The sequence below is a fragment of the Saccoglossus kowalevskii genome, chromosome 1 (assembly GCF_978046115.1).
Source record: "Saccoglossus kowalevskii chromosome 1, keSacKowa6.1, whole genome shotgun sequence".
Classification (NCBI taxonomy): Eukaryota; Metazoa; Hemichordata; class Enteropneusta; family Harrimaniidae; genus Saccoglossus; species Saccoglossus kowalevskii.
The window spans coordinates 8687418-8712198 of NC_140641.1; the positions used below are offsets into that span (position 1 = coordinate 8687418).

The 24781-nt window shown below is 32.3% G+C and overlaps 1 protein-coding gene across 4 annotated transcripts in view; it reads left to right on the forward strand.

The window, feature by feature from the left end:
- LOC102805359 (guanine nucleotide exchange factor DBS-like) overlaps positions 1-24781 on the forward strand; it is a 42220-nt gene that overhangs the window by 8548 nt on the left and 8891 nt on the right. For 2 of the 4 annotated variants that reach the window (XM_085498659.1, XM_085498661.1), the window contains exons 2-20: positions 2479-2562; positions 4380-4494; positions 6936-6959; positions 7983-8073; positions 8336-8449; positions 9072-9188; positions 10763-11031; positions 11659-11773; positions 12409-12528; positions 13467-13658; positions 14117-14308; positions 16371-16385; positions 18588-18857; positions 20045-20151; positions 21141-21323; positions 22141-22210; positions 22337-22435; positions 23040-23132; positions 23302-23427. In XM_085498659.1, coding sequence (XP_085354785.1) covers positions 2490-2562; positions 4380-4494; positions 6936-6959; positions 7983-8073; positions 8336-8449; positions 9072-9188; positions 10763-11031; positions 11659-11773; positions 12409-12528; positions 13467-13658; positions 14117-14308; positions 16371-16385; positions 18588-18857; positions 20045-20151; positions 21141-21323; positions 22141-22210; positions 22337-22435; positions 23040-23132; positions 23302-23427 — 2385 coding nt within the window. In that variant the 5' untranslated portion in view covers positions 2479-2489. The remainder of the gene's footprint in view (positions 1-2478; positions 2563-4379; positions 4495-6935; positions 6960-7982; positions 8074-8335; positions 8450-9071; positions 9189-10762; positions 11032-11658; positions 11774-12408; positions 12529-13466; positions 13659-14116; positions 14309-16370; positions 16386-18587; positions 18858-20044; positions 20152-21140; positions 21324-22140; positions 22211-22336; positions 22436-23039; positions 23133-23301; positions 23428-24781) is intronic. The other 2 variants (XM_085498660.1, XM_078012297.2) reach the window with 2 other exon arrangements.

Sequence of the window (24781 nt, forward strand, 5' to 3'; positions counted from 1 at the left end):
GTAGGGAAATCAAATGACAAATTTATGACAGTTTTATTTTCAAAGTGTTATATCTTGTATTTGGATGATAGTTTTTTTTATATATAATTTTGGAGTAACGCTGTGAGAAAAAAGCTTAAAAAATGCTTATTGCCATAGAAAGTGTGTTTTGAAATCATTACAATGTTTCATGTATTTCATGACAACCATAAGTACCAGGCTTTTAGTCAGCCACCTGTCTACATTGTACCTGTCATTTTAGACAGGCAATCCACATTTTAGACAGACACAAAATTTCCTTTGACAGACAAAATTTCAACAAACCTGCCTAACTTATTGAAAATTATTAGTAAATGACAATATACCCATGAATAATAAAAAAAATTGATTGTAATTCAGTAGTTAATAGGAACTGCTACATGTATTTTCTTCCTGATATTTCAATGAGTCCAAGGTATTTGTAAAAATTTAGTTGGTTACATTTGCGGTTCTATGCACATTATTTGGTTTGATGATTTAATTTAAAATGGCTGACTGGTAGCTATGATGACAATTTTTTGATTTTCAATGAAATTTAACCAACTGGCAGCCATTTTATTTTATTTTTAAATTGTCATTTTTCTTACCTGACATGCTCAACTAATATCAGCACAAAGGTAAGACATAATGCTTTCACATGCATACCATTATTTTCAGTGAAAGTTTTTATTTCTACTTCCTTCTGTGTTTTCAAATAAAATGTGTCCAAATATGGGCAGGAACTACATCATTGACAATGACTCATTTTGTGAAATGCATATTAATAAAACCTACATTGTAAAAGTCAAGAGAATATGATGACCAGTTTTAATGGTAAATAAATACCTTGAGATAACTGTTCTATCTAGGTTGGGTCATTGACCTATTCAATCCGATTTACTTCATACAAGCAATATAGCCATTTTTCTGTATTTTTATGTAAGTGTGCACATGAGTGACTGGTTGGCAAGAACTAGTTGTTCGCACCAAAAAATAAAATAACTACACTGTTCACTGAAGTTGTTATTAAAGCTCAGTGGTCGTCGCGCAGCACGTGTTCGAATTTCATGTAAATAAGCAATCTATTTTACATGCGTTGTATACGCCGCTATGAGTCCCATATCAAACAGAACGCGGCACGACGACTGCCGCCCTTTAAATATACTGTAGATGTTATTAAAATTACTTGCGGACATCGTTGTCTCAGCAGATCTCGATCTAGTGGTGATTAGTGAGTGCCATTTGTTATTAGACATTTGCATGACGGTTGGCAGTAGTGTATGAATGAGTACAGTCACAGTGGATTGTCTATTAAGTGTGCACAAATGTGTGGAGACTGGTTATCTCCCGAAATTATTAAATAATATGCAATCAATATCTAGCCTAAATGTTATTACTTGTGAGGTGACTGGGTAATACTGAATATTATTATGTTGCTGGAAATTAACAATAGTGAAAATATTAGTGAATAGCAGTGGTTTACTGATTCAATCCAAGATGGCTGACTCATAGCCATTTTGTTTGTTGAAAATGTGGTATTTATACATACTTTGTCAGTTTTTGTTCAAATTTAGTAACATACATTATACATGTTAGGATACATATCTGTGATGATTCGTTTCATTATCAAATCAAAGATGGCCAACCGGCAGCCATTTTGTTTTTGGAGAATGTGGTATCTTATGCATGCTTTGTCAGTTTCTGTTAAAATTTTATACATACATTGTACACTTTTGATTACATGTTCATGACAATTTTTTTACAATCAGATCAAAGATGGCTGACTGGAGGCCATCTTGCTTTTTGACCATACTACTACTGGTAGTATATCTCCAAGGCGTATGGACCATTTTCACTCATAATTGGCACATACATCATACATCATACATATAGGAATGTCAGTTTGTTCTATAATCAGATCAAAAATGGAGGACTGGCATCCTTTTTGATTTTTGAAAATGTGGTATCTTGGACAGGATTTGTCGGTTTTCAAATTGGATACAAATATTATGCATGTTGAGATACATGTCTATGATGTTTCATCTTGTGTTTTGTATCTCTGTACATGAGCCTGGACAAATGAAATTCAGTTTGGATACAAAACAAAACAAAACATGAATAGCATATCCTGTTTAATTTCAGACCATTTATTATGAGTCCCTTTAATACATCTAATTTCTGCTACAATACCAGTCAATTATTCACTATAAACTATTAACTATGCTTTTGGTGCATATTACTTTATTTTTGCATGGATAACATTTTTCCTATCCAACAGGGACTATGTCATTAACAATGACTCGTTACGATGTGGAATATTACAGTAGTAAATACCATCATATCGCTGTAAATTGTTATTTCTGTATTTTTTGACGTTGGCAACCAGTTTTCATATTTAATTGTCCATAACAAAAGTGGTTGTCCTGACAACTACCAATTATGGCCGATGTAACAATAGTAACAATGAATTTGTTTTTTCAGATGGGCTGAGAATGGCAGAAAACGATGACATTAAGATTCTAGATGTTGCAGAATTATTACAGGCCAATATAGCATATATCTCAGGTTTGTATCAAAATAAAAATTATCAATCACACAGTGAAAACAACAAAAATAATATCAAATATTTATATATGTTAATAAAACATAACAAGAATATTAACTTAAACTTGAAACCTTTAGGGGGTTTAGTATGGTAAATAACAAAAGTAAAAAAAAGGTAACCTACAAATAAAATAACTATAATTTTACAGTTCTTCTTTTTTTGGTTTCTACACATGTACACATGGAAATAAAGCATTTATCTTAGAATACATGTTTAAAGTACTTGGGCCAAACACACTACCGGTACTATAGCATAGTTTCAACCCTTTATGTGTTAGCTTGTTGCACCAGTATCTTCCGACTCGCATATATATATATTTACAATGGAAGTCCAGATACACACTCACCAAACTTTTCATTTCATTTCATATTGCTTTTTGCCATCGGACTCAATTTAATATTTACATGTATACAATTCCCTGGGTGAAGCCCTGTCATATTTTATCATTTCATCAAAAACACTTTATTTGCATGTGTTTTACCTTTCAATCTTTAATTAAACAAAACACTGACATGCATTATTCACTCAGTATGGTGATTTTATTAGTCCCCGTTCGGACGCAGTCCGAAAACGGGGACTTATGTTTTGACCTCCGTGCGTCTGTGCGTGCGTCCGGACCTGTATCGTAGAAATGCCTGGACCAATCACAATCAAACTTCACACATACATCATACATGATAGTATACATATGCACGTCAATTTGTTTCACGATCTGATTCAAGATGGCCGAATGGCGGCCATTTTTGTGCTAAAAGTCATCAAAAACAAGCATTTCTCAGCTGTTAACAGATGGATTTTGTTCAAACTTGGTAAATACATTAGACATTATGGGACCTTGATGCAAATAATTTTGTTTTTTAGATAAGATTCAAAATGGCCGACTGGTGGCCATTTTGTTTTAATGAATGTGGTTCTCGTGCCATATCTCTGACTTGCTTTCACTGATTATGTTCAAATTTTAAATATTTATTATACATCATGTCATAGAGAGACAGATATATTGGTTTGACGATCCTATTCAAAATGGCCAAATGGTGGCCATTTTTGTGCTAAAAAATCATCAAATATCAAGCATTTATGGATGGATTTCGTTCAAACTTGGTACATATGTTAGACATTACAGGTTCCTGATGCACATCATTTATTTTTCAGATCGGATTCAAAATGGGTGTCTGGCGGCCATTTTGTTTTAATGATTGGGCTTCTAGAGCCATATCTCTTAAATGCTTTGACTGATTATATTCAATTTTTTTTATTTTATTCTCACTCTGGTTTATCAGGCTGTGCTTTCCATATTTATGTTCTCTATCAATAGTTTAAATGCAAAATTAATTATTTTGGATAAAGGAAAACAGATTAAATATATACTATAGCCTAAACATAAAGACATTAATAGCTTTTTAAGTATAATTGAATAATAGTAAATGAACAATGAGTAAACATTAATCACACTTATGTTATATGTTTTTATTTTCCCCTTCATTTCCATAAATTATTTACTAAGCAAAATTTATTATTAACTTTGATACATTTTTCTATATGGTGAGAAGTTTTTTTCCATCTATCTATTATTTATTAAATATGTAAACCTTTTGATTTTTGGTCAAAATTTGTGGTCACACATCACATATTAAAATTTTGTGTTAACAAGCAGTGTATTTTACCTATGTTGCTACAACGCTATGGGACCCATATGAAACGTCATGCGATGTGACGACTCCCACCGTTAAAACTGATAATTTATACATATGAATGTATTTGTTATTTGAATTATTAGGTGGGCATACTGAAGAAGGATTTCCCATTATAACATTTCCAGAATGTCCAGTGTTTAATACAGTGTCAGATAAAGACTTTGTAAGGGTCATGACCTATCTTACAACTGTACCAAGGTAAGAAAATTGTTACAAAATTGTACTGTAAACCCCATAATTTTCGAGATTTGATGATTTTATGGTATTCATCAAGACAACATTTTGTGAAAGTCACTGAGACTCCACAGTATTTAATGTGCCATGAGAAATTAAGTTAAAGAATAATAAATAAATACAACCTGACGAAATAGGAAATTAACTAAATATAAACATTGGCCACATTAATTAAATCACAGAAATTTAGTAAGGCAAATGGGAATATATATGGGAATATAGAAGGAAGCTATATATCTGCAAGGCTGTCTTGTGTGTGAAGCTTTATCAAAAATTTAGGTGATTCCAGAAAAGGTGGCATTGCGACTAAGAAGGCAGTTGATCAAGTAGAACAAACACAGGGTTTAGCTTGTACTGTTGAAGTATCCCCTGCTATCCACTGTATTGTACCACAATTGTTATAAATTCGAAGTACCACAAAAATACCAGTAGCACATGAGTCAAAGTGTCTTGTCTATTGTCCAAACTGTTTGCCACATGAGCAGGTGACGACTCCCTCGCTTTAAGTGAATATATGTTTAGTATTACTACTGGTGTTCAAGTTCAGTTGTCCCCACAACTTTACTCATATGTTTTAATGAGATTAAATTAATAATTTTGGCAGGTTTCACAGTACACAGGACCTGGCAATAAGATAAGCTTTAAATAAACTCCCTATAAAAGTTTTACAGGATGTTCCCACCCTAGGCTTACAAATTCCTCTACAATAGGTGTAATCACATTGTGTAAGATTCTCTATAAATACAACAAACTTTCCCTGTAGCAATAATAAATACTTAAGCTGTATGTATGTATTCATAAAATAGTTTTTATGATTTGTACAATTGGGGGAGTATAAATAAATATCAAAAATACTCAATCCTTTAGATGCCCTATTTGTTCCTGTCTTTATTTTGATGTAACATTTATATGCATTTTTTTAAATAATTGTTATTAGCTCCGCTGTCGACTTTGTCGAGCGGAGCTTATCATATGAGTGATTTTCTGTCGTCATCCGTGTCAACTTTTTACTTTTTCGACTTCTTCTTGAAAACTGGTAAAAAGTGATATTTTCAGCTTCTTGTTAAAAACCGAAGTCCGATTGCTTTGATGTTACATATATAGAAACTACAGGTAGACCTCTCTCAGATTTGTTCATGTCTTGATGATATCTTTAATTCTCTAATTTTGATAAATATTTTTGTCATTTTTGGTAAAAAGTGATATTTTCAAATTCTTGTTGAAAACAGCAAGTCTGATTGTTTTGATACTATACATATTGTTCATTTTCTAATGATATCTTCAGTTCTTTAATTGAAATGTGCATTGCTAACAGCGGAGCTATCCCAGCTTGTATTAATATTGGAGCTAATAGATACAATATTTCATGAACTACAGGTTTTGATAAAAAAATTCAAAAGAATAAGGTTTATTATTTCTTGCATACAATGGCATATCAATCAGATTGCGTTAATGTGACGCCATTTATGTGTCTACCTGTGACTCATAATACCCTCTACTGGTGTTACCATAGTAACAAGGTAGATATATATTTCATGAGTCTAAATGTCATTTGTCAGTCTAGTGTGTGACAACTGGTTGATTTGAACCTACTTATAGTTCTACTGTCACCAAAGGTGACTGAGCAGAGCTGAAGTCTAACGTCCCATGTCAAATTTTGTATAAAGTACTCCTTACTAACTTATAGTGCTTTGATATTTGGAATGTACTTTTGGTGGGGATATATAGCAACTGTGTAATGAAAAATTCAATTCTTCATTTCTATGATGTCAAAATAGATGACAAATAATGGGATATTGTTATGAAATTACGCAAGGTTTGTGTCACGTCTGTTTTGCCATTTTGAAGAAGTCAAAATTTGAAAGTTGACAACAGTGATTGAACCAACCCAATCTGCTCATTCAGCTTTGGTGAGTGTGGGGTAGGGTGGAGGGTGGTGGATTCACATTCTTCAATATTACTCTTATGCCATGTTTTCATGCCAGTATACAAATAATTGACATGTGGTACATAAAGAGTGTGTCACCAGCTGTTACCACCTGTCAGGTTGATTTGACATATTTATTAACCTCTTAAAAATTGCACATTTATATGTTTAATATTATTATAGTTATGATTAATATTCTCATGGAAACATAACCACAGAATGAATAAATGAATAAATAAATAAATAAACTGTTCTATGTTATTGTAGGGATGAATAATTTTTTTTTTTTTTTTTTGGGATACATAACTTTAGGATCTTAAGTTTGCTATTTGACCTTTGACCCCTGACCCCCAACCCCCAGTACATGATTAGGAATCATTCATGCAACCTCCCCCACATTTCCCTGCCCCTCCCCAATAATATTTGTTGATCTACAACCCATTGTTTTTTTCACGTCTTGTTTTGTCTTGCGCTGCAGCCTGTCAAAAAGTCAACATGACAAGTAAGCCAAACCGTCTACTCTTACTGCATGTTTTACCCACTAGCATATACAATTGTTTTAACTGAAATATTCTCTGAAAATTACTAATTAATCTGTTAATTGTTTTAAATGTAAGTCATCCAGACATGCCTTTCTTGTTACACTACACTGTTGTATATGTATAGCCATAATTAAAAGCTAAGGTATTCTTTTCATAAATTTTGAAACGTCATCATAAATGCATACATGCGCTTTGTTTACACGATTGTGATAAATTATTGAATGCATGCCAAGACCTTTCTACATATTTTAACCTATTGAGCCTATAATTTGTCCCGCCAAAATGTCTATGCATCATTTTGCCATTTTTTATGCATTTTTTTTGTAATTCAAAATTCTGGTAAAATGTGGGGTTTATTTTGGTGAATAGTAACAGAAGTTGACTTTTTAATCAATGTCTTTTTTCTCCTAAAGTCTGTGTTGTAATCATATTTTTTTTTCCTTTACCACTACATGTACCTCCTAATATTTGTATTCCTCAGTCTCAAGCTGTTTTAAGCAGTGTGTGTGTATATGCTTTTCTGTGTGTCTGTCTGTTTGTTGTTCTCTTCAACTGTTTATCAAATATCACTGAAATTTGGTGTATTCAATATATCCCTGCAGACACAACATGGTTTTGGTGAAATCCATGAATTTACATGGTAATCTGATAAGAGTTTTCCTGTTGTAGACTATGATTTGGTTTAGTATTGTAAAACAAAACTTTCCTAGTAAAAAAAAGGAAATATGCTCTATGATATTGTAATTTTGCTTGAAAGAAATGGCATTGGTGCATGGGTGCTACCAAGCTTTTCCTAAATTGGATGGATGGATGTTCAAACATCAGTGACAACAGGAAATATATGCAAATCTGCACTTACTGGGTATTTACAGTACAAAGTATGTAAATTTGCACAAAACTACACTATCCTTGATTTTTATATTACTCTGTAAAATTATAATTATTATTTACACATGTATACATTTTATTAATTGTATTTTCAGTTTGCAAGAAGTGGATCTCGGTTTTGTAATAATTGTTGACAGACGTGAAGACAAATGGAGTTCTGTGAAATCAGCACTTGGCAAAATTGCAGTGAGTATGAAGCACTTGTCTTGTGATTCAGGTTCACCCAACTATAGTGTATTCTCTGGTCTACTTAAGTAAACCGCAGAGCTCCAGGGGTACTTTGCTGGAAATAGACTGTTTTATTTTGATCACCTATCTTATGTGGGTCCACCCAAAGCACTCCACTGTCATGTATTCTCATGTAACAACATGTACATATGTATGCATGTTCTAGAAGGCATTCCCAGACTAAAAATGTGTTATTAATTGATGTATACTTACATTACAGGGTTATTTCCCTGGTACTGTACGTGAGGTATTTGTACTTAGACCTAGTGGGTTTTTCCAAAGAACATTTACAGATGTTGGATTCAAATTTTATCGAGATGAGTTTAAATTTAAGGTAAGTACAACATCAACATTTTTCTTTTATTTGCTTTATAAATATATAAATGTAATTTTGTGTGATTATACTCTTGATGCAACAAAGGCATTCCCTTAATCTATATATATATTTTAGGGAAACAGACTCGACTAGCCATATTGTGCTATTTCTGTTTCCCTGCCATAGATTATTGAAAGTTTATCATTATTATTATTATTATCTTACATATTTTCATAATTTATTTGTATTTATTTATTTATTTATTTATTTATTGATTTCCTTGTAATACTTACAATCTATGGCGAATAAATATTATTATTATTATTATTAATGTCAATGGCAGTTGGATCAAACCAGCCAATCAACAGGCAGTGCATATTTTAAAATGTTACAATGTTATTCCATCAGCCAATAAAAAACTCTTGTCTGAATTGTGAAATTTATAAATATCTAAAGATGATAAAGATAAAGATGAAAGGAATGGCTTTGTTGCACTGAGAGTACTACATTCTGGATGGCGTTGCCTTGCATGCATATACAAATGTATAATGTTATTGAGTTGCCATTGGTACATCCATAAACATTAAATGGTAACATTATACAGGATTTCATACTACCTACTCTGATTTATTTCATCTAGGTGTTTATGTTGGAATCACTGAAAGAATTACATGACCACTTTGATAAATCACAATTAACAACCCAATTAGAGGGTGATATCTCGTATGATCAAAATGAATGGCTTGAGATGAGAGTGGTAAGTATTGTCATGTATTAGTTACCGTGGAAATGAAATAAACATGCTCCAAACATCTAGATTGTGATTTCAACAAAAAAAACAAGGATCCATTGCAGTGTCAAACACACAAGAAAATAATATTTCCAACTACATGTATCAGTATATGTTAAATATAGCACACCCAAGAGAAGTGAAACTAATCTAAAACAACTTGTTTAGGGAATTAAGGAATATAATGTAACAATACATATGTACAACCAATACTCAAATGCATCCATTTTATGGAGTCGATTATGTTAGAAGCTTATCATATTAATATTTTGTGAGAAAATTAGTCATACATAAATCACATGACAATATTCATTACTGGTATGTACAGTTATGGCGGTATAGTTCCATGGTAACATAAAACAGCATTCTAAAATTTGCCGGATATCATTCAAAAATTGATGTTTTTATAACAGTTTCATTATGACCACAAGGTTAGATTTTAAATTCAGATTTTTGAAAAAATATAGAAAAACAAAAAGTATCCCATCAATAACAGAATGTAATTTTTTCACCCCATGGCACCAGTCTACAATTTGAGATATATCTTAATATAATATTTCCACTATAAAAACCAATATTAAAAATGTGCTATAATACTGACAAAATAGATGCTATTCACAGAAATATATGTTTTTTTCGATAACATGCTAATATTGACAGGGAGTAGAATATACTGCAAAATTGAAAAATTCTTGGTATTTTCATTTATGAGTTGACTTAGTGTAGTCGTAAATTATCCATAGCTTTATTCTACATCCTACCTTAGAGTCCAGCTTTGGAGCAATTGATGAGAAAATAGATGGGGGTCAGTATGATGATAATTAATGCAAAAGCATCACTTATTATCGTATTCATAGTTTTCATTGATTAGCAGGTAACCATAAGCTACCCACAACACTTATTTAACAATTCTCTAAGACGAACCAGAACAGACAATGCTTCTTTCAATTACCACCCCTACCTCCACTAAAACAAATATGCATCCTCTTCTTTCATTCTGTTCCAGCTCTTAAACACAACATTCAACTATGCATTGTCAAATATTTGTAGCTATGTAATGCCGTAAACCATGCATATATCATATGATGTTTGCATAAATTATTAAATCAACTCATTTATTCATATTACCATCAAGAACTGACACATATACATGGCTGTCATTAATGTTGTTGACTTTCAGATCTACAAATGAACACAACACAACTATGCGAGTCTTTCTGCAAATATTCAGAATTTAATAATACTTGGCATATACAATATAATTTGTAATATGTGCTAACCTTTTCACCACCGGACGTTCTTGCCTTAATTTTTCTGCACTTTTTTCTTATATTCTTCAATATTTCTGGAAATGAACCCCAATTTTGAAGCCAACACACAAAATTTGAGTCAGTTTTCAGTTTTTACTAAAAAAATTGGCTATTTTGTCCCAAGCTTCTGAAGGAAAATGCAGACTATAAACTTGAATCTGTGGTGAAAAATGGGAACTGGTGGTGAAAAAGCTAACGTTTACAATGTAAACATTATATGTTTTATTTCAGGCGATAGAGAAATTTTCCGATAACTGTGATACAATCAGTAATGAATTAAAATCATTGGGACAGCAATTTAATGAGACACAACTGCCGGAAGACGTGCAGTCTACTGGTATATTACTAACAGAACATAGAAAACAACGGTATGAATTAAAAGAAGACTTACATAGTGCCATACAGTTGGGTGGTACCTTAATGAATTGTATGAGGAAATCACTCAATATAAGTGAAAATAATCCAATGCAAAGATTCTCAAATTCTTGTGCAATACAAAGGTATGTGGCTGCATATTATGAAGTCTAGTACTGCATAATAATGACATTGTGTTGTTGTCTGCATGACATATCTAACCTTTTCACCACCAGACTTTTTTCTTATATTCTTCAATATTTGTGGCTAATCTTAAAGCCAAGTGACAAAATTTGAGTCAATCTTCAGTTTTTACCCCAAATTTTGAAGGAAGGAGCAGACTATGAATGAGACTATTTTTTGAATTTGTGAGGGACCTGGTAGTGAAAAGTCTATCTATATAGTATTATTTATTTGTTATTCCTTGGTATGTCTATATGTTACTGCTTAAGAATTGCCCTCCAATATAATTTATGGAGATTTATTTGGACTCCATCTCTATTACGTGAATGGTGATCTTATTTTGCACAAATTACAGGAAATATAAAAACTTTCAATTTTCCATGATTTCCATAATTTGCACATTTTAATATCATCAAATGTATTACATAATAATCCCAAGACTCCAATAAACTGTTAAGAATAATAAGGTGTTTCTCTATAATAATATATAAAGGCATATATGTATACTGTTATATATATATTATTAGTGATTACATCATAATTACATCTTATTTTAAATTGACTTATATGGGCTACTTGAAATATTACAGACTCCTTGCCCAGCTTGAAGAAACAGAGAAAGCATTTGATGTGTTTTGGTGTGATCATGAATTAAAACTTATACAGTGTTTGCATCTGAGAGAGTTTGAACAAGAATATAATGAAGTAAGTGGTTTATCTTATTAAGAGCAGAATTCTGAAATATTATGTAATGTCTATTCGTAGATGTATTATTGATGCCACTACAGTATAGTGTAAATCTAGCATAACACAGCTGCAATCCTTCACTTTAATTCATATCCTTCACTTCTATACCCCCTAAGTCAGACGTCAATCACATGGATACCTAGTGCTAACAAGTTTTGCTTAACATATACATTTTTCAGGAGGAATTAAAATACTTGCATAATAAGACAAAATACAGTAAAATTTTTCAAACAAAAAAACGAAGTGAAGACTATGTTTTCAAATGGTAGTGTCGCTGTCTTGAATCAGTTTTTAATCATGTTACTATTTTCATCACTCGTTAAAAATAAAAATTTGTCATTCACCGAAAAGGTCATGAAGTTGGTAAAATTTGTGAGAATGGCATCTGAGGGTGAAGTGATATCCATCTTTGATTTCTTCATCAGTACTAAAGTAGTAAATTCGGTTTCAACTACTCCAATACTGACATTCTGCATCTTTTAATTATTTGTTGCATTATGAGATTTACTTACATATACACATTGCTGTGCTTCTTACTTGAATGCTTATATTTAGTTTACTGATGACATGTGATTTTCTTGTAACATTTGCAGGTGAAAGCTGCTCTTGATTCTTCATTATTATCTTTGAATCAGATGACAGAGCTTGGCGATACTGTTGCTAGGGTAGAAATGCTGATCAGGGAATACAATTTAGTAAAAGATAAAACACAGGTTGGTATATTAATTACATGGCCATTGGTCACGTAAGATCATTCTTTTTTTTTTTCCAGACAAGTGAACAAATTGACGGGAAGTCGAGTATAACACTATGACAGGGTTTCATTTTTCAACTTTTCTTAATTTCAATATCTCTGCACTCATTTTTTGATTGATATGTTTAGACCAATGACAAAACAGCAGGATATAAATTTTCATTTTAATTTTTGGTTAGATAAAATTATAAGTTAAAAATTCATTAAAATAGATAAAATTTAACTGCTAGGTATTTTGTTTATTTGATACACCCCATATTACATAGTTTTTTTTGCAATTATGTTCATGTATATACAAGCAGTGCATTATGGGATACTTCTATACCTAATGTTGTTTTGTGGTCTGAAGCAAAATTGCTGATTGGCAGCCATTTTGATCATAAAACTTGTTAAATTCTAATACTTGAATGGTTCCTCAAGATGATTAACTCAGATTCAGTCAAACTTATTACTTGGGTTTTCGATATGGATGCATATTATTTTGTTTGGAATTCAATAATTTAAGAATTTTCACTTATATGGGTAATGTTTAGTCACTGTTACCATGGGAAACCTTAATATGAAGCTTTATCTCAGTGACTTATACTATATGACTTCAATCATCAAAAGCAAACACTAGTGAAATGTTTATTCCTTACATAATTTTTTTACCAAATTATCTGTGCCAATTTTCGTCATATGGACTTTTGCAAACTTGCATACTTGTTCAGATTACTTGAACACAAGACTACAGTTGTGAAAATAGCATAGTTGTTTGCAAATAATCTAAATAACTTCAGTGCATGTATTATTTTAGCCAGGAAGGTACACTGGTTAGATACAACCAACTCAAATGCTCCAAGTTTGTTGGTGCATGGGAATTTATGAATAATATAATATTGAATATTTTGTTTACAGCCATTTTTATGTAGAAATCAAAAATTAATATTGGATGGTCAAGAAATGATAAACAACAAACATTATGCTACAAATGACATTGAACCAAATTTAAATGATTTAAAACACCTGTATGATGTCATCAGTATCAAGTCTGAACGGCGAGGTAAAGCTCTAAATGCGTCGTTAGATTTACAGCAGAGGATAGACAAGGTATGTATAGAATACAGTATTGGTGTAGGTGGCTTTTAGTAATATAAATGAGCTTGTCTGTTGTAAACAACACTAAAATCTCTCAGCACGTTCTCCACAACTCACTAATCTGCAAGAGGTGATATATGTGTGTACATTGTATTAAACTCTTTGAGTGCCAAATATTTTCATGCTCAAAATTTTCTGTTATTTTCAATGAATTCAGTCTTAATTTTGGGCCAAATGGACTAAATTTATCATTGCTTTTAGTTTTTGATCAATTTGTCAATGCTTTATGTAGAGAAGAGCAGACTGTAAATGGAACTATTTTATTTATGGTGATTGAATCACATTTTTGTCAATGCTTTTCCCTCTTAGTTGCACTAGATTCCTGGTTTCTTTCCTTCTGCCATATTTTTTTTTAATTCTGTTGCCTAGTGATGATACAGTGACTAAATTTGTGTATATTTCTATTTCAGGCCAATAAATGGTGCAGTGATGGAGTAGACTTATTAGCTGCACAATCAATTGATAAATGCCAACTTCTGGAAGGTGCTCAGTTTGAACTCAAGGAAATTGATAATTTTGTTGAAAAATCTCAAGAAATAAATTTAGATAATCCTAAAGAATTCCACGCTATGTTTGATCCTATACTTACACCAGAATTGAAGGTAAGAGTATCTTCAAGAACAGTGTCATGTGATATTGGTTACTGTTATGTCATGTGACTTTACTTCAAGGTATCTATTGGCCAAATAAAATTACCACTGGTCTGCAATTAACTAGAACTAACTATAAACATTATAGTATATATATATTAGTGTTAGTATAATCTTAGTTAAGCAATGATAATCATAAAAATATTATATACACAGACCCAGTTTAATATAAGTTATTAGTATATTAGTAACTTTTTTCCATCTTTGTCATATTTCAGGTGAAGCTATACTTTCATAAACACTGTGCTATAGTAACATTATTCCACATTTTATTTATTTTAATACAAAACCAAGATTAAAATATATGGTCACAAAACTACTTTTTGCACAAAACACAGGTCAAACACATCTAAATTATAAAGTAATAAAATTTGATTATTTTTATGGTTCATTTATATTCCACAAAAACTATTTGTTACCGGTATATGGCACTAAATACTGACCACAAACTTTCAATTCATTTTAGGTAGCTAGATTGTTTAGTTCCCTGTGAGGATCCTGAGCTGTTTATGGGATAGCTATTTAGTACTAATATATTGACAAATAACTTTACTAAGCATGCAACATAAATACTAATAAATCTTCATTTATAGCTGTGATCTCTATTTCCTAGATTTATAATTTGGTTTCTGAGCTAAAATAACTTTTTCTGTCCAATCATTAGGTTTTCATTATTGTTAAACTCAATTTCAAAACATAATTTGGTATATTACCAGAATGTCTGAAACGAGGACTTGTGTTTTTAGTCATCAACTGTTTCTCAGGCCAATTGCATTTAAACTTGGTATTGACATCAGTCATGGTAGGTTACTGATGCACGTTACATGGAGGCCATGTTTGTTTTATTTTCATGTGTCCTTATTTCTCAAGTATGCTTTGACCAATATTGCTGAACATACTGGTAGATACAAAAACAATATATTATATGCATGTCTAATTGCTTTTTGCCATTTTTGTCTCACCCCCCCCCCCCCCACCTCTAAGTCTTCAACTGTTTCTATTTTATGTTTTGGCTTATTTATTCAATCTTAGTATAAACAACCCACATGATGGACTACTGATGCATGCAAGTTTGTTCTCTGAATTGATTGAAAATGACTGACTGGTGGTCATGTTGGTTTTACTATTTCTCTGGCATACTTAGACAAATTCGTTCTACTCAGTTGGTAGCATGTTATTATGTTGAATACTTACCCAATATTTAATTATAATCTATTTTTTTCATTGTTTTTTCATTTTTCATTCACCAAGTCACTAACAACTGAATGGTGACCATGACATTGACAATCTAAATGAAGGACAAAGAATACTACTCTCAACATTTTCGGGAGTGGGCCGATCTCACAAATAGGACCCCTACTTTTGAGACCAAACTGTAATAAAATTGAGTTTTCATTATTTCTAATCTAATTTAGCATAACTCAAAATTATCACACAAAATATACTATAATTATACAGCCTTTGATTTTAAAGTTCAGCTAAAGGCTCCAGTCCGCTCCTATACATGCATATTCTAGTAATTATTCTAAAATTCTACTTAATAACTAAACTGACTATGGGCAAGGTTGCAGCAGTTGTGCTATGCTATTTCAAGTGACGAAATAAGGAACAAATCTTTGTAGTTTAATAAAGTAACATTGAGGGCCATTTCAAACTTATTGTGACTATCCAAGTAGTCAATAAATCTATATTCAAGATTACAACTACGGGAATATTTGCTGTAGAGTAACGATGGAGTAAACATTACTAAACGTGGGTTTCATTTCATTTATAGTATCAACATTTTTTAATGGAGGTAAATAGATAAATGAAGAAGGTATTGTTGTTAATATAGTTATTATTGTTACTACAAAAATTAGTGGTGACGATTTATTGTGAAATGACATTATGTGATTTTTTTGAACTTTGCTGACTAATAACTGGAGGCGATGTATTCTTACTATGTATTCTCATTTCAGTACTAAAACCTTTCATTTCATCCTTCTCTTCATTCATATCTTGGCTTCTTATCTAGGATCATCATTACCAGGTTGGTGTCTATACACACACATTGCTTTCATATTTCACCTTCATATTATAAAGTCTGTATTGGTTTGGCTTCAGATTTCTGTTGCATTGTCATGTCAAATTACAAATGCATTTATTATTTTGTAGAGGGGAGGTATAAGGAGAGGTGGGCGGTGCTGGCTTATAAAGGTGCTCCCAATTGAGCAATAGTAGTATGTAGTTAGTTACGTATCGGTGGCTGAAAATAGTTCTGATTGAGTCTGGTTACTATTCATGCAAGGAGGTTCAATCATTACTTGTACTGATTAAATCGCCAAAGTCGTTGCACTGTGATATGTTTGCACATTCATTGCTCCATGACATGTGGTCCCATGTTACATATATACAAAGTCTATAAATTATACATGAAATTTGAACACTTCCCACATAGCGACTGTGGCGTTTTAATCTAATTTTTATATATATATTTTCAAATTAAATATTGTTTTGTCAAATATTGTTTTATTGTTAAATGTCGTAACATATGCTCACACATTATCATTCTTTTTACTAAAGATATTTGTTGATGTCCACTTGTACTGATTGTATTTTAACTTGTATTTTCAATGACTGATATATGGTGTTAAAACAAAAATATGAGCAAGTTTATTTGAATAGACAAAAACATAAAGTATACACATTCTACAAATACATAAGAATATTGAGATGAACACTAAACATTTATCTCACAAACTCACTCTCTTGCTATTCTAATAATGTGCTTTTGTCTTCACCACATGTTACCATAGTTTCATACCTTATCTACTTCTTTTTCTTTGATGTAATATGTTATGCTCCAACACAAGGTGTTATTGCCTTCCTGTATTACAGAATTTCAACACAAGGTGTTATTACCTTCCTGTATTACATGACTCCAACACAAGGTGTTATTGCCTTCCTGTATTACAGGATTCCAACACATGGTGTTATTACCTTCTTGTATTACATGACTCCAACACAAGATGTTATTACCTTCCTGTATTACATGACTTCAACACAAGGTGTTATTGCCTTCCTGTATTACAGGATTCCAGCACAAGGTGTTATCACCTTCCTGTATTACAGGATTCCAACACAAGGTGTCATTACCTTCCTGTATTACAGGATTCCAACACAAGGTGTTATTGCCTTCCTGTATTACAGGATTCCAGCACAAGGTGTTATTGCCTTCCTGTATTACAGGATTCCAACACAAGGTGTTATTACCTTCCTGTATTACAGAATTCCAATACAAGGTGTTATTGCCTTCCTGTATTACAGGATTCCAACACAAGATGTTATTACCTTCCTGTATTACAGGATTCCAAAACAAGGTGTTATTGCCTTCTTGTATTACAGGATTCCAACACAAGGTGTTACTGCCTTCCTGTATTACAGAATTCCAACACAAGGTGTTATTGCCTTCCTGTATTACAGGATTCCAACACAAGGTGTTATTACCTTCCTGTATTACAGGATTCCAACACAAGGTGTTATTGCCTTCCTGTATTACAGGATTCCAACACAAGGTGTTATCACCTTCCTGTATTACAGGATTCCAACACAAGGTGTTATTGCCTTCCTGTATTACAGGATTCCAACACAAGGTGTTATTGCCTTCCTGTTGATTCCAACACAAGGTGTTATTACCTTCCTGTATTACAGAATTCCAATACAAGGTGTTATTGCCTTCCTGTATTACAGGATTCCAACACAAGGTGTTATTGCCTTCCTGTATTACAGGATTCCAACACAAGGTGTTATCACCTTCCTGTATTACAGGATTCCAACACAAGATGTTATTGCCTTCCTGTATTACAGGATTCCAACACAAGGTGTTATTGCCTTCCTATATTACAGGATTCCAACACAAGGTGTTATCACCTTCCTGTATTACAGGATTCCAACACAAGATGTTATTGCCTTCCTGTATTACAGGATTCCAACACAAGGTGTTATTGCCTTCCTGTATTACAGGATTCCAACACAAGGTGTTATTACCTTCCTGTATTACAGAATTCCAATACAAGGTGTTATTGCCTTCCTGTATTACAGGATTCCAACACAAGATGTTATTACCTTCCTATATTACAGGATTCCAACACAAGGTGTTATTGCCTTCCTGTATTACAGGATTCCAACACAAGGTGTTATTGCCTTCCTGTATTACAGAATTCCAACACAAGTTTTTTTTCATTATTTTCAGTTAATAGCACAACATACATTGAAAAGAATAGAGGATGTGCAGCAAATGTTTGAGAAAAGAAGATCAAGTTTAAAAAAATTAGCCGTAAAATTGGAGAGACCAGTACAGGCTGTTGTACCTGCTGTTCCTGCGCTCAATAAATCACAAGCTCTTTCAACTTCAATGTCATCACTTGGATCCAAGTTAACACCTCCGCCGTCACCATCACCCAGTGAGAGTGATTTTAGAAGGCAGAAATCATTATTAAAGAAAGCTAAAAGTGCACCCAAGGTACCGTAACTGCTCATTGAATTTTAGTTTATTCTTGTCATGATGTTCAGGAAAAGATGATATGGAAAATGCAGTGTCAGATACTCAAGTCTGTTGTCTGAAAAAACGTTTTTTTATGAATGAATTAGGACTTGAACTTCAGGCAATCTCTGAAGTCTTCAAGTCAATGCTTTCCATGTCTCCTTGAAATACAAGCCTTAATGAATAATTCATAAAAATAGCAGATACAGCACATGATAGACCAATGCTGAGCTATTATCAGATGGCCAGTAAACAACCAAACATAGACAGCTACTCCTGTATGCATGCAGTTTTACTTATATATGTTGCCCTGTAAGCATGCAGCTTTAATCATATGTGCTGTCCTGTATGCATGCAGCTTTAATCATATGTGCTGTCCTGTATGCATGCAGTTTTAATCATATGTGCTGTCCTGTATGCATGCAGCTTTAATCATATGTGCTGTCCTGTATGCATGCAGTTTTAATCATATGTGCTGTCCTGTATGCATGCAGCTTTAATCATATGTGCTGTCCTGTATGCATGCAGCTTTAATCATATGTGCTGTCCTGTATGCATGCAGCTTTAATCATATGTGCTGTCCTGTATGCATGCAGCTTTAATCATATGTGCTGTCCTGTATGCATGCAGCTTTAATCATATGTGCTGTCCTGTATGCATGCAGCTTTAATCATATGTGCTGTCCTGTATGCATGCAGCTTTAATCATATGTGCTGTCCTGTATGCATGCAGCTTTAATCATATGTGCTGTCCTGTATGCATGCAGCTTTAATCATATGTGCTGTCCTGTATGCATGCAGCTTTAATCATATGTGCTGTCCTGTATGCATGCAGCTTTAATCATATGTGCTGTCCTGTATGCATGCAGCTTTAATCATATGTGCTGTCCTGTATGCATGCAGCTTTAATCATATGTGCTGTCCTGTATGCATGCAGCTTTAATCATATGTGCTGTCCTGTATGCATGCAGCTTTAATCATATGTGCTGTCCTGTATGCATGCAGCTTTAATCATATGTGCTGTCCTGTATGCATGCAGCTTTAATCATATGTGCTGTCCTGTATGCATGCAGCTTTAATCATATGTGGGCAGCACATGTAGCTTTACTAGTCTAGGCTATATCACAATTTAAAATTTAATGGTTTTGTTTTTACTAACATTTTTAGTTAAATCGTCAAATCGAGATTGTTCGTGATGATACAGTTGATGCCAACCTTAGTACCACAGATGAAAGTGATTCTGAAAATACAGATACATTATTCTCAAAGAGAAGGTAATTTGTTATTATTGTTATATGCTACTCTGCTTAAGCCATGATAATCACGGCACAACAAAGGCATTCCCATCATTTTTATCAATATTTCCCAATTCATAATAAAATGAGAGGTTTTTATCGATAAATTGAATAATGTAAAGACAATAAAATTGAAATTGTTATACAATGTGCTGGTTGAATTCAACTGTTGTGGGAAATTGGATTTTTGGACGTAATATTCTTTATAATACCAGCAGTCCAGCAGTCAGACAAGACAAATACTTTCAAGAGTAGAACACAAGTTGTTTATTCGTGAACATAACATAGAAGCGCCCTGAAACAATTACAATGGATGCTTATATACCCTCGTGGGGATTCTGAATTTGAGCGGGGAAACTTAGATACAAATATACAATACTGTGATTGATCAATACAAATATTGTGGTGTTGCCTCTCACGTTCGCTCATAACACAGTGTTCAAGGTCATATCCCGTTTTGTTACATTCAAGCTTAGGCGATATAAACGATGTATATAGCAGTATAATAATATAAAACGATACACAATATCAGTAATAATAGTAAACAATAATTCTATCCATATCTATTTCCGACAACTGTCATTGAAATGTTTAAATATTTATAAAGATGAAGAAAATATGAATGGCTGTGATTGCAATCAATGCATTTGCAATAGTATCACATTTTCCCCATCTGAAACTGATGACTATTAATTAAGCTTCCATCCACCAATGTTTGTGTCTACCTCTTCATGATATTTTTGGTCTGATTTCATTTTTTCCTCAAGTCTTCATTTTTAAAGTAATATCAGCAGCTATTTGTTGGACATTCTTAAGACAATGATGCACATCTTTCATTCATTGATGTATGAATTCTATTCTATTCTATTCTATTCTATTCTATTCTATTCTATTCTATTCTATTCTATTCTATTCTATTCTATTCTATTCTATTCTATTCTATTCTATTCTATTCTATTCTATTCTAGGCATATTATGAAAGAGTTGATTGATACTGAGAGGTTTTACGTCAAAGAACTATTAAGTATAATTGAAGGCTATGAGTATCAGATGGATAATTATGAATTGCAACATTTAATACCGCCATTATTAATCGGAAAAAGGGATGTACTGTTTGCAAATTTAGAAGATATTCATGAATTCCACAGAAGGTAGGTTATATTGTCATCTATGGAGTATATTTGTAAATTCTTCTGAAGGTAGATTTTATACTGTCATCTATGGGGTATATTTGTAAATTTTTCTGAAGGTAGATTTCATACTGTCATCTATGGGGTATATTTGTAAATTCTTCTGAAATAAGATTTTATACTGTCATCTATGAGGTATATTTGTAAATTCTTCTGAAGGTAGATTTTATACTGTCATCTATGGGGTATATTTGTAAATTCTTCTGAAGGTAGATTTTATATTGTCATCTATGGGGTATATTTGTAAATTCTTCTGAAGGTAGATTTTATACTGTCATCTATAGGGTATATTTGTAAATTCTTCTGAAGGTAGATTTTATACTGTCATCTATAGGGTATATTTGTAAATTCTTCTGAAGGTAGATTTTATATTGTCATCTATGGGGTATATTTGGAAATTCTTCTGAAGGTAGATTTTATACTGTCATCTATAGGGTATATTTGTAAATTCTTCTGAAGGTAGATTTTATACTGTCATCTATAGGGTATATTTGTAAATTCTTCTGAAGGTAGATTTTATACTGTCATCTATGGGGTATATTTGTAAGTTTTTCTGAAGATAGATTTTATACTGTCATCTATGGGGTATATTTGTAAATTCTTCTGAAGGTAGATTTTATACTGTCATCTATGGGGTATATTTGTAAATTCTTCTGAAGGTAGATTTTACACTGTTATCTATGGGGTATATTTGTGAATTCCACAGGGGGTAAGTTTTAGGTTGTTATACTATGTACACAGTGAATTCACAGTCTGATCATATTTTGTCTTTTTTCAGTATATTTCTTGTGGATCTTGAAAACTGTAGAGACACGCCACCATTAGTCGGTAGATGCTTTGTATCAAGGGTGAGTATGTTTATAATTTATATTAGTCATCAATCATCATGGTTACTTATTTCTGAAGTCGTACATTTAAAATATTTAGCAATGATATATACATTTCATGTATTTCAATTTTTGTTTTTATTACAGAAAAATGAATTAGATAAGTTATATAGCATTTATTGTCAGAATAAACCACAGTCTGAAATACTTAGGCGTGAATGTGGCAATGACAATGATTTTTTTAAGGTGAGAAAAAACACTGAATTATTTGCAATTCACATTTGATCATGACTGACTATATTATGATTAACTGAATATAATATTAACTGACTACAATAACAGTTAACTGTCTATATTACTAACTGCATGTCTAGACTAACAGTAACTGACTACACTAATAGTAACTAACTATACTAATATTAACTAAATACTAATATTATATTAACTGACTATACCAGTACTAACAGTTAACTACTGTACTATTACTTGAATACAATATCGGTAACTAACTATACTAATATTAACTAAATACTAGTATTATATTAACTGACTATACTAACAGTTAACTACTGTACTATTACTTGAATACAATATCAGTAACTAACTATACTAATATTAACTAAATACTAGTATTATATTAACTGACTATACTAACAGTTAACTACTGTACTATTACATGAATACAATATCAGTAACTAACTATACTAATATTAACTGACTACATTTATAGTAGCTATATTTATATTAACTGACTACACTTATTGTTACACTAATAGTAGCCGATAAAACTAATTAAAACTAATTATAACTAATATTAACTGAATATTTATTCCATATCTACCTTCCTAAGGAATGTCAACAAAGACTAAACCATAGATTGCCACTGAGTGCCTATTTATTGAAGCCTGTACAAAGAATAACAAAATATCAACTATTACTCAAGGTTTGTATGATTACCATCACTCTTAGGTGAATATGACATATCATCATTTGTATTCTTAATCATGTTTTGTATTCACGGTATAGTCAGGGCCTGTAATATTGTGTCTTTGTGGTCATAGGATTTATTTTTATCTTGACACTAGTTTTACTTCCTCTTGTGTTTATTTCAGGAAATGTTGAAATATTCTCACAATGAAGAAGGTTATGAAGCTTTACAGGAAGCATTAGATTCAATGTTACATGTACTTAAATATGTAAATGATTCTATGCATCAGTTACGAATCACTGGCTTTGAGGTAAGTCTATCATATTGGAATTCATGTATACTAATATGGTAGGATGAAAATACCCAGTGCAATACCATAACATTACGGCATGCTGTAACTTATGGCAATAGATATATAATAATAACCATTATTTAAACTTGATAGTCTTTTGTCTTTCTACCGGAAAGTAAATCTCCAATTGAGTAAAATTTTCCTCTGATTATATTTTTAAAAAAATGTCCTGTGCCTAGATACAATGCATAAGTAGAAGCTGACTGTGTAGCTCTGGAACTCAGAAAAAGAAAGTTATTTATATAAATGGGTGCTTATAAAGTAACACAGTCTCAGTAAAATAGTTTTTTGAGGGTCATGTAAACAGCATTAAGTATTTTGCATGCAATTCTTGCATGTAATATTAAAATCTGTTTTTTAATTACTCATAAAATTGTACCCATACTGGGCAATAATAATATAAGAATGGCACTATTTAAATAATAACACATGCTTGTGAGGGTAATATCACTATTTGTTGCCTGCCCAAAGGATGGTGGTCATGACCATAATATTGTATTATTGTCATGAACAACAGCCCGAGGGCAGACAACAAATAATGATATTGCCCGAATAACCATGTGTTATTTATTTTATCACATCGAACAGACATCCACCTTGACAATCACAGCTACCATACATCACTCACACCCGCTCTCTCACAAAATAACAACACTTCTATTTGAAGTATGCAATATTTTATTTTATCTATTATAACAAGTTTCACATTACTCAATAACATATATACATTGTTTTCTGAAAAAAACAACAAAATACACTCAGTAAATGTTATTTTCAGCCATGGATAGTCTTTTTATTTGAACCGTGTTTTAGCAGTGTGAATCCCTCAAATTATCAAGAATTATATTTTTGAAATGAATTGAGAAATTCTCAAACGCAAGTTATTTGATCACTCTACAGATAAAAATGTCAGAGTGCCGTGGAAGTGACTGAAATTACTTTCTCACAAACATACCACACCTATTCACAAGCCACACAGCTTTAGAGTGTTTTCGGTTAGCATCGGCGTGGAACACGTAGAAATGCTCACAGCGTAGAACGCGCTGCACGTTCACTGTCTATTTCGAATGGCTAAAGTTCCTTTAAAATCTTGAAAACAACAGCGGTCGGGGCAGCCCCAGTGCAGAGAACGACAATTTGTTATGCGCAGTGTCATTGCACAGTAGTTTAAATGACGTCATCCATGTGATATTTCTATGTAATATCCACTTGGCGGGCAATATACCATGTAATATCCATTTTTATTCAATGTCATGTGACCGAGTCTCAACCAATCACAGCATGCGTAACAACAGTGAGATGTGATAAAAAA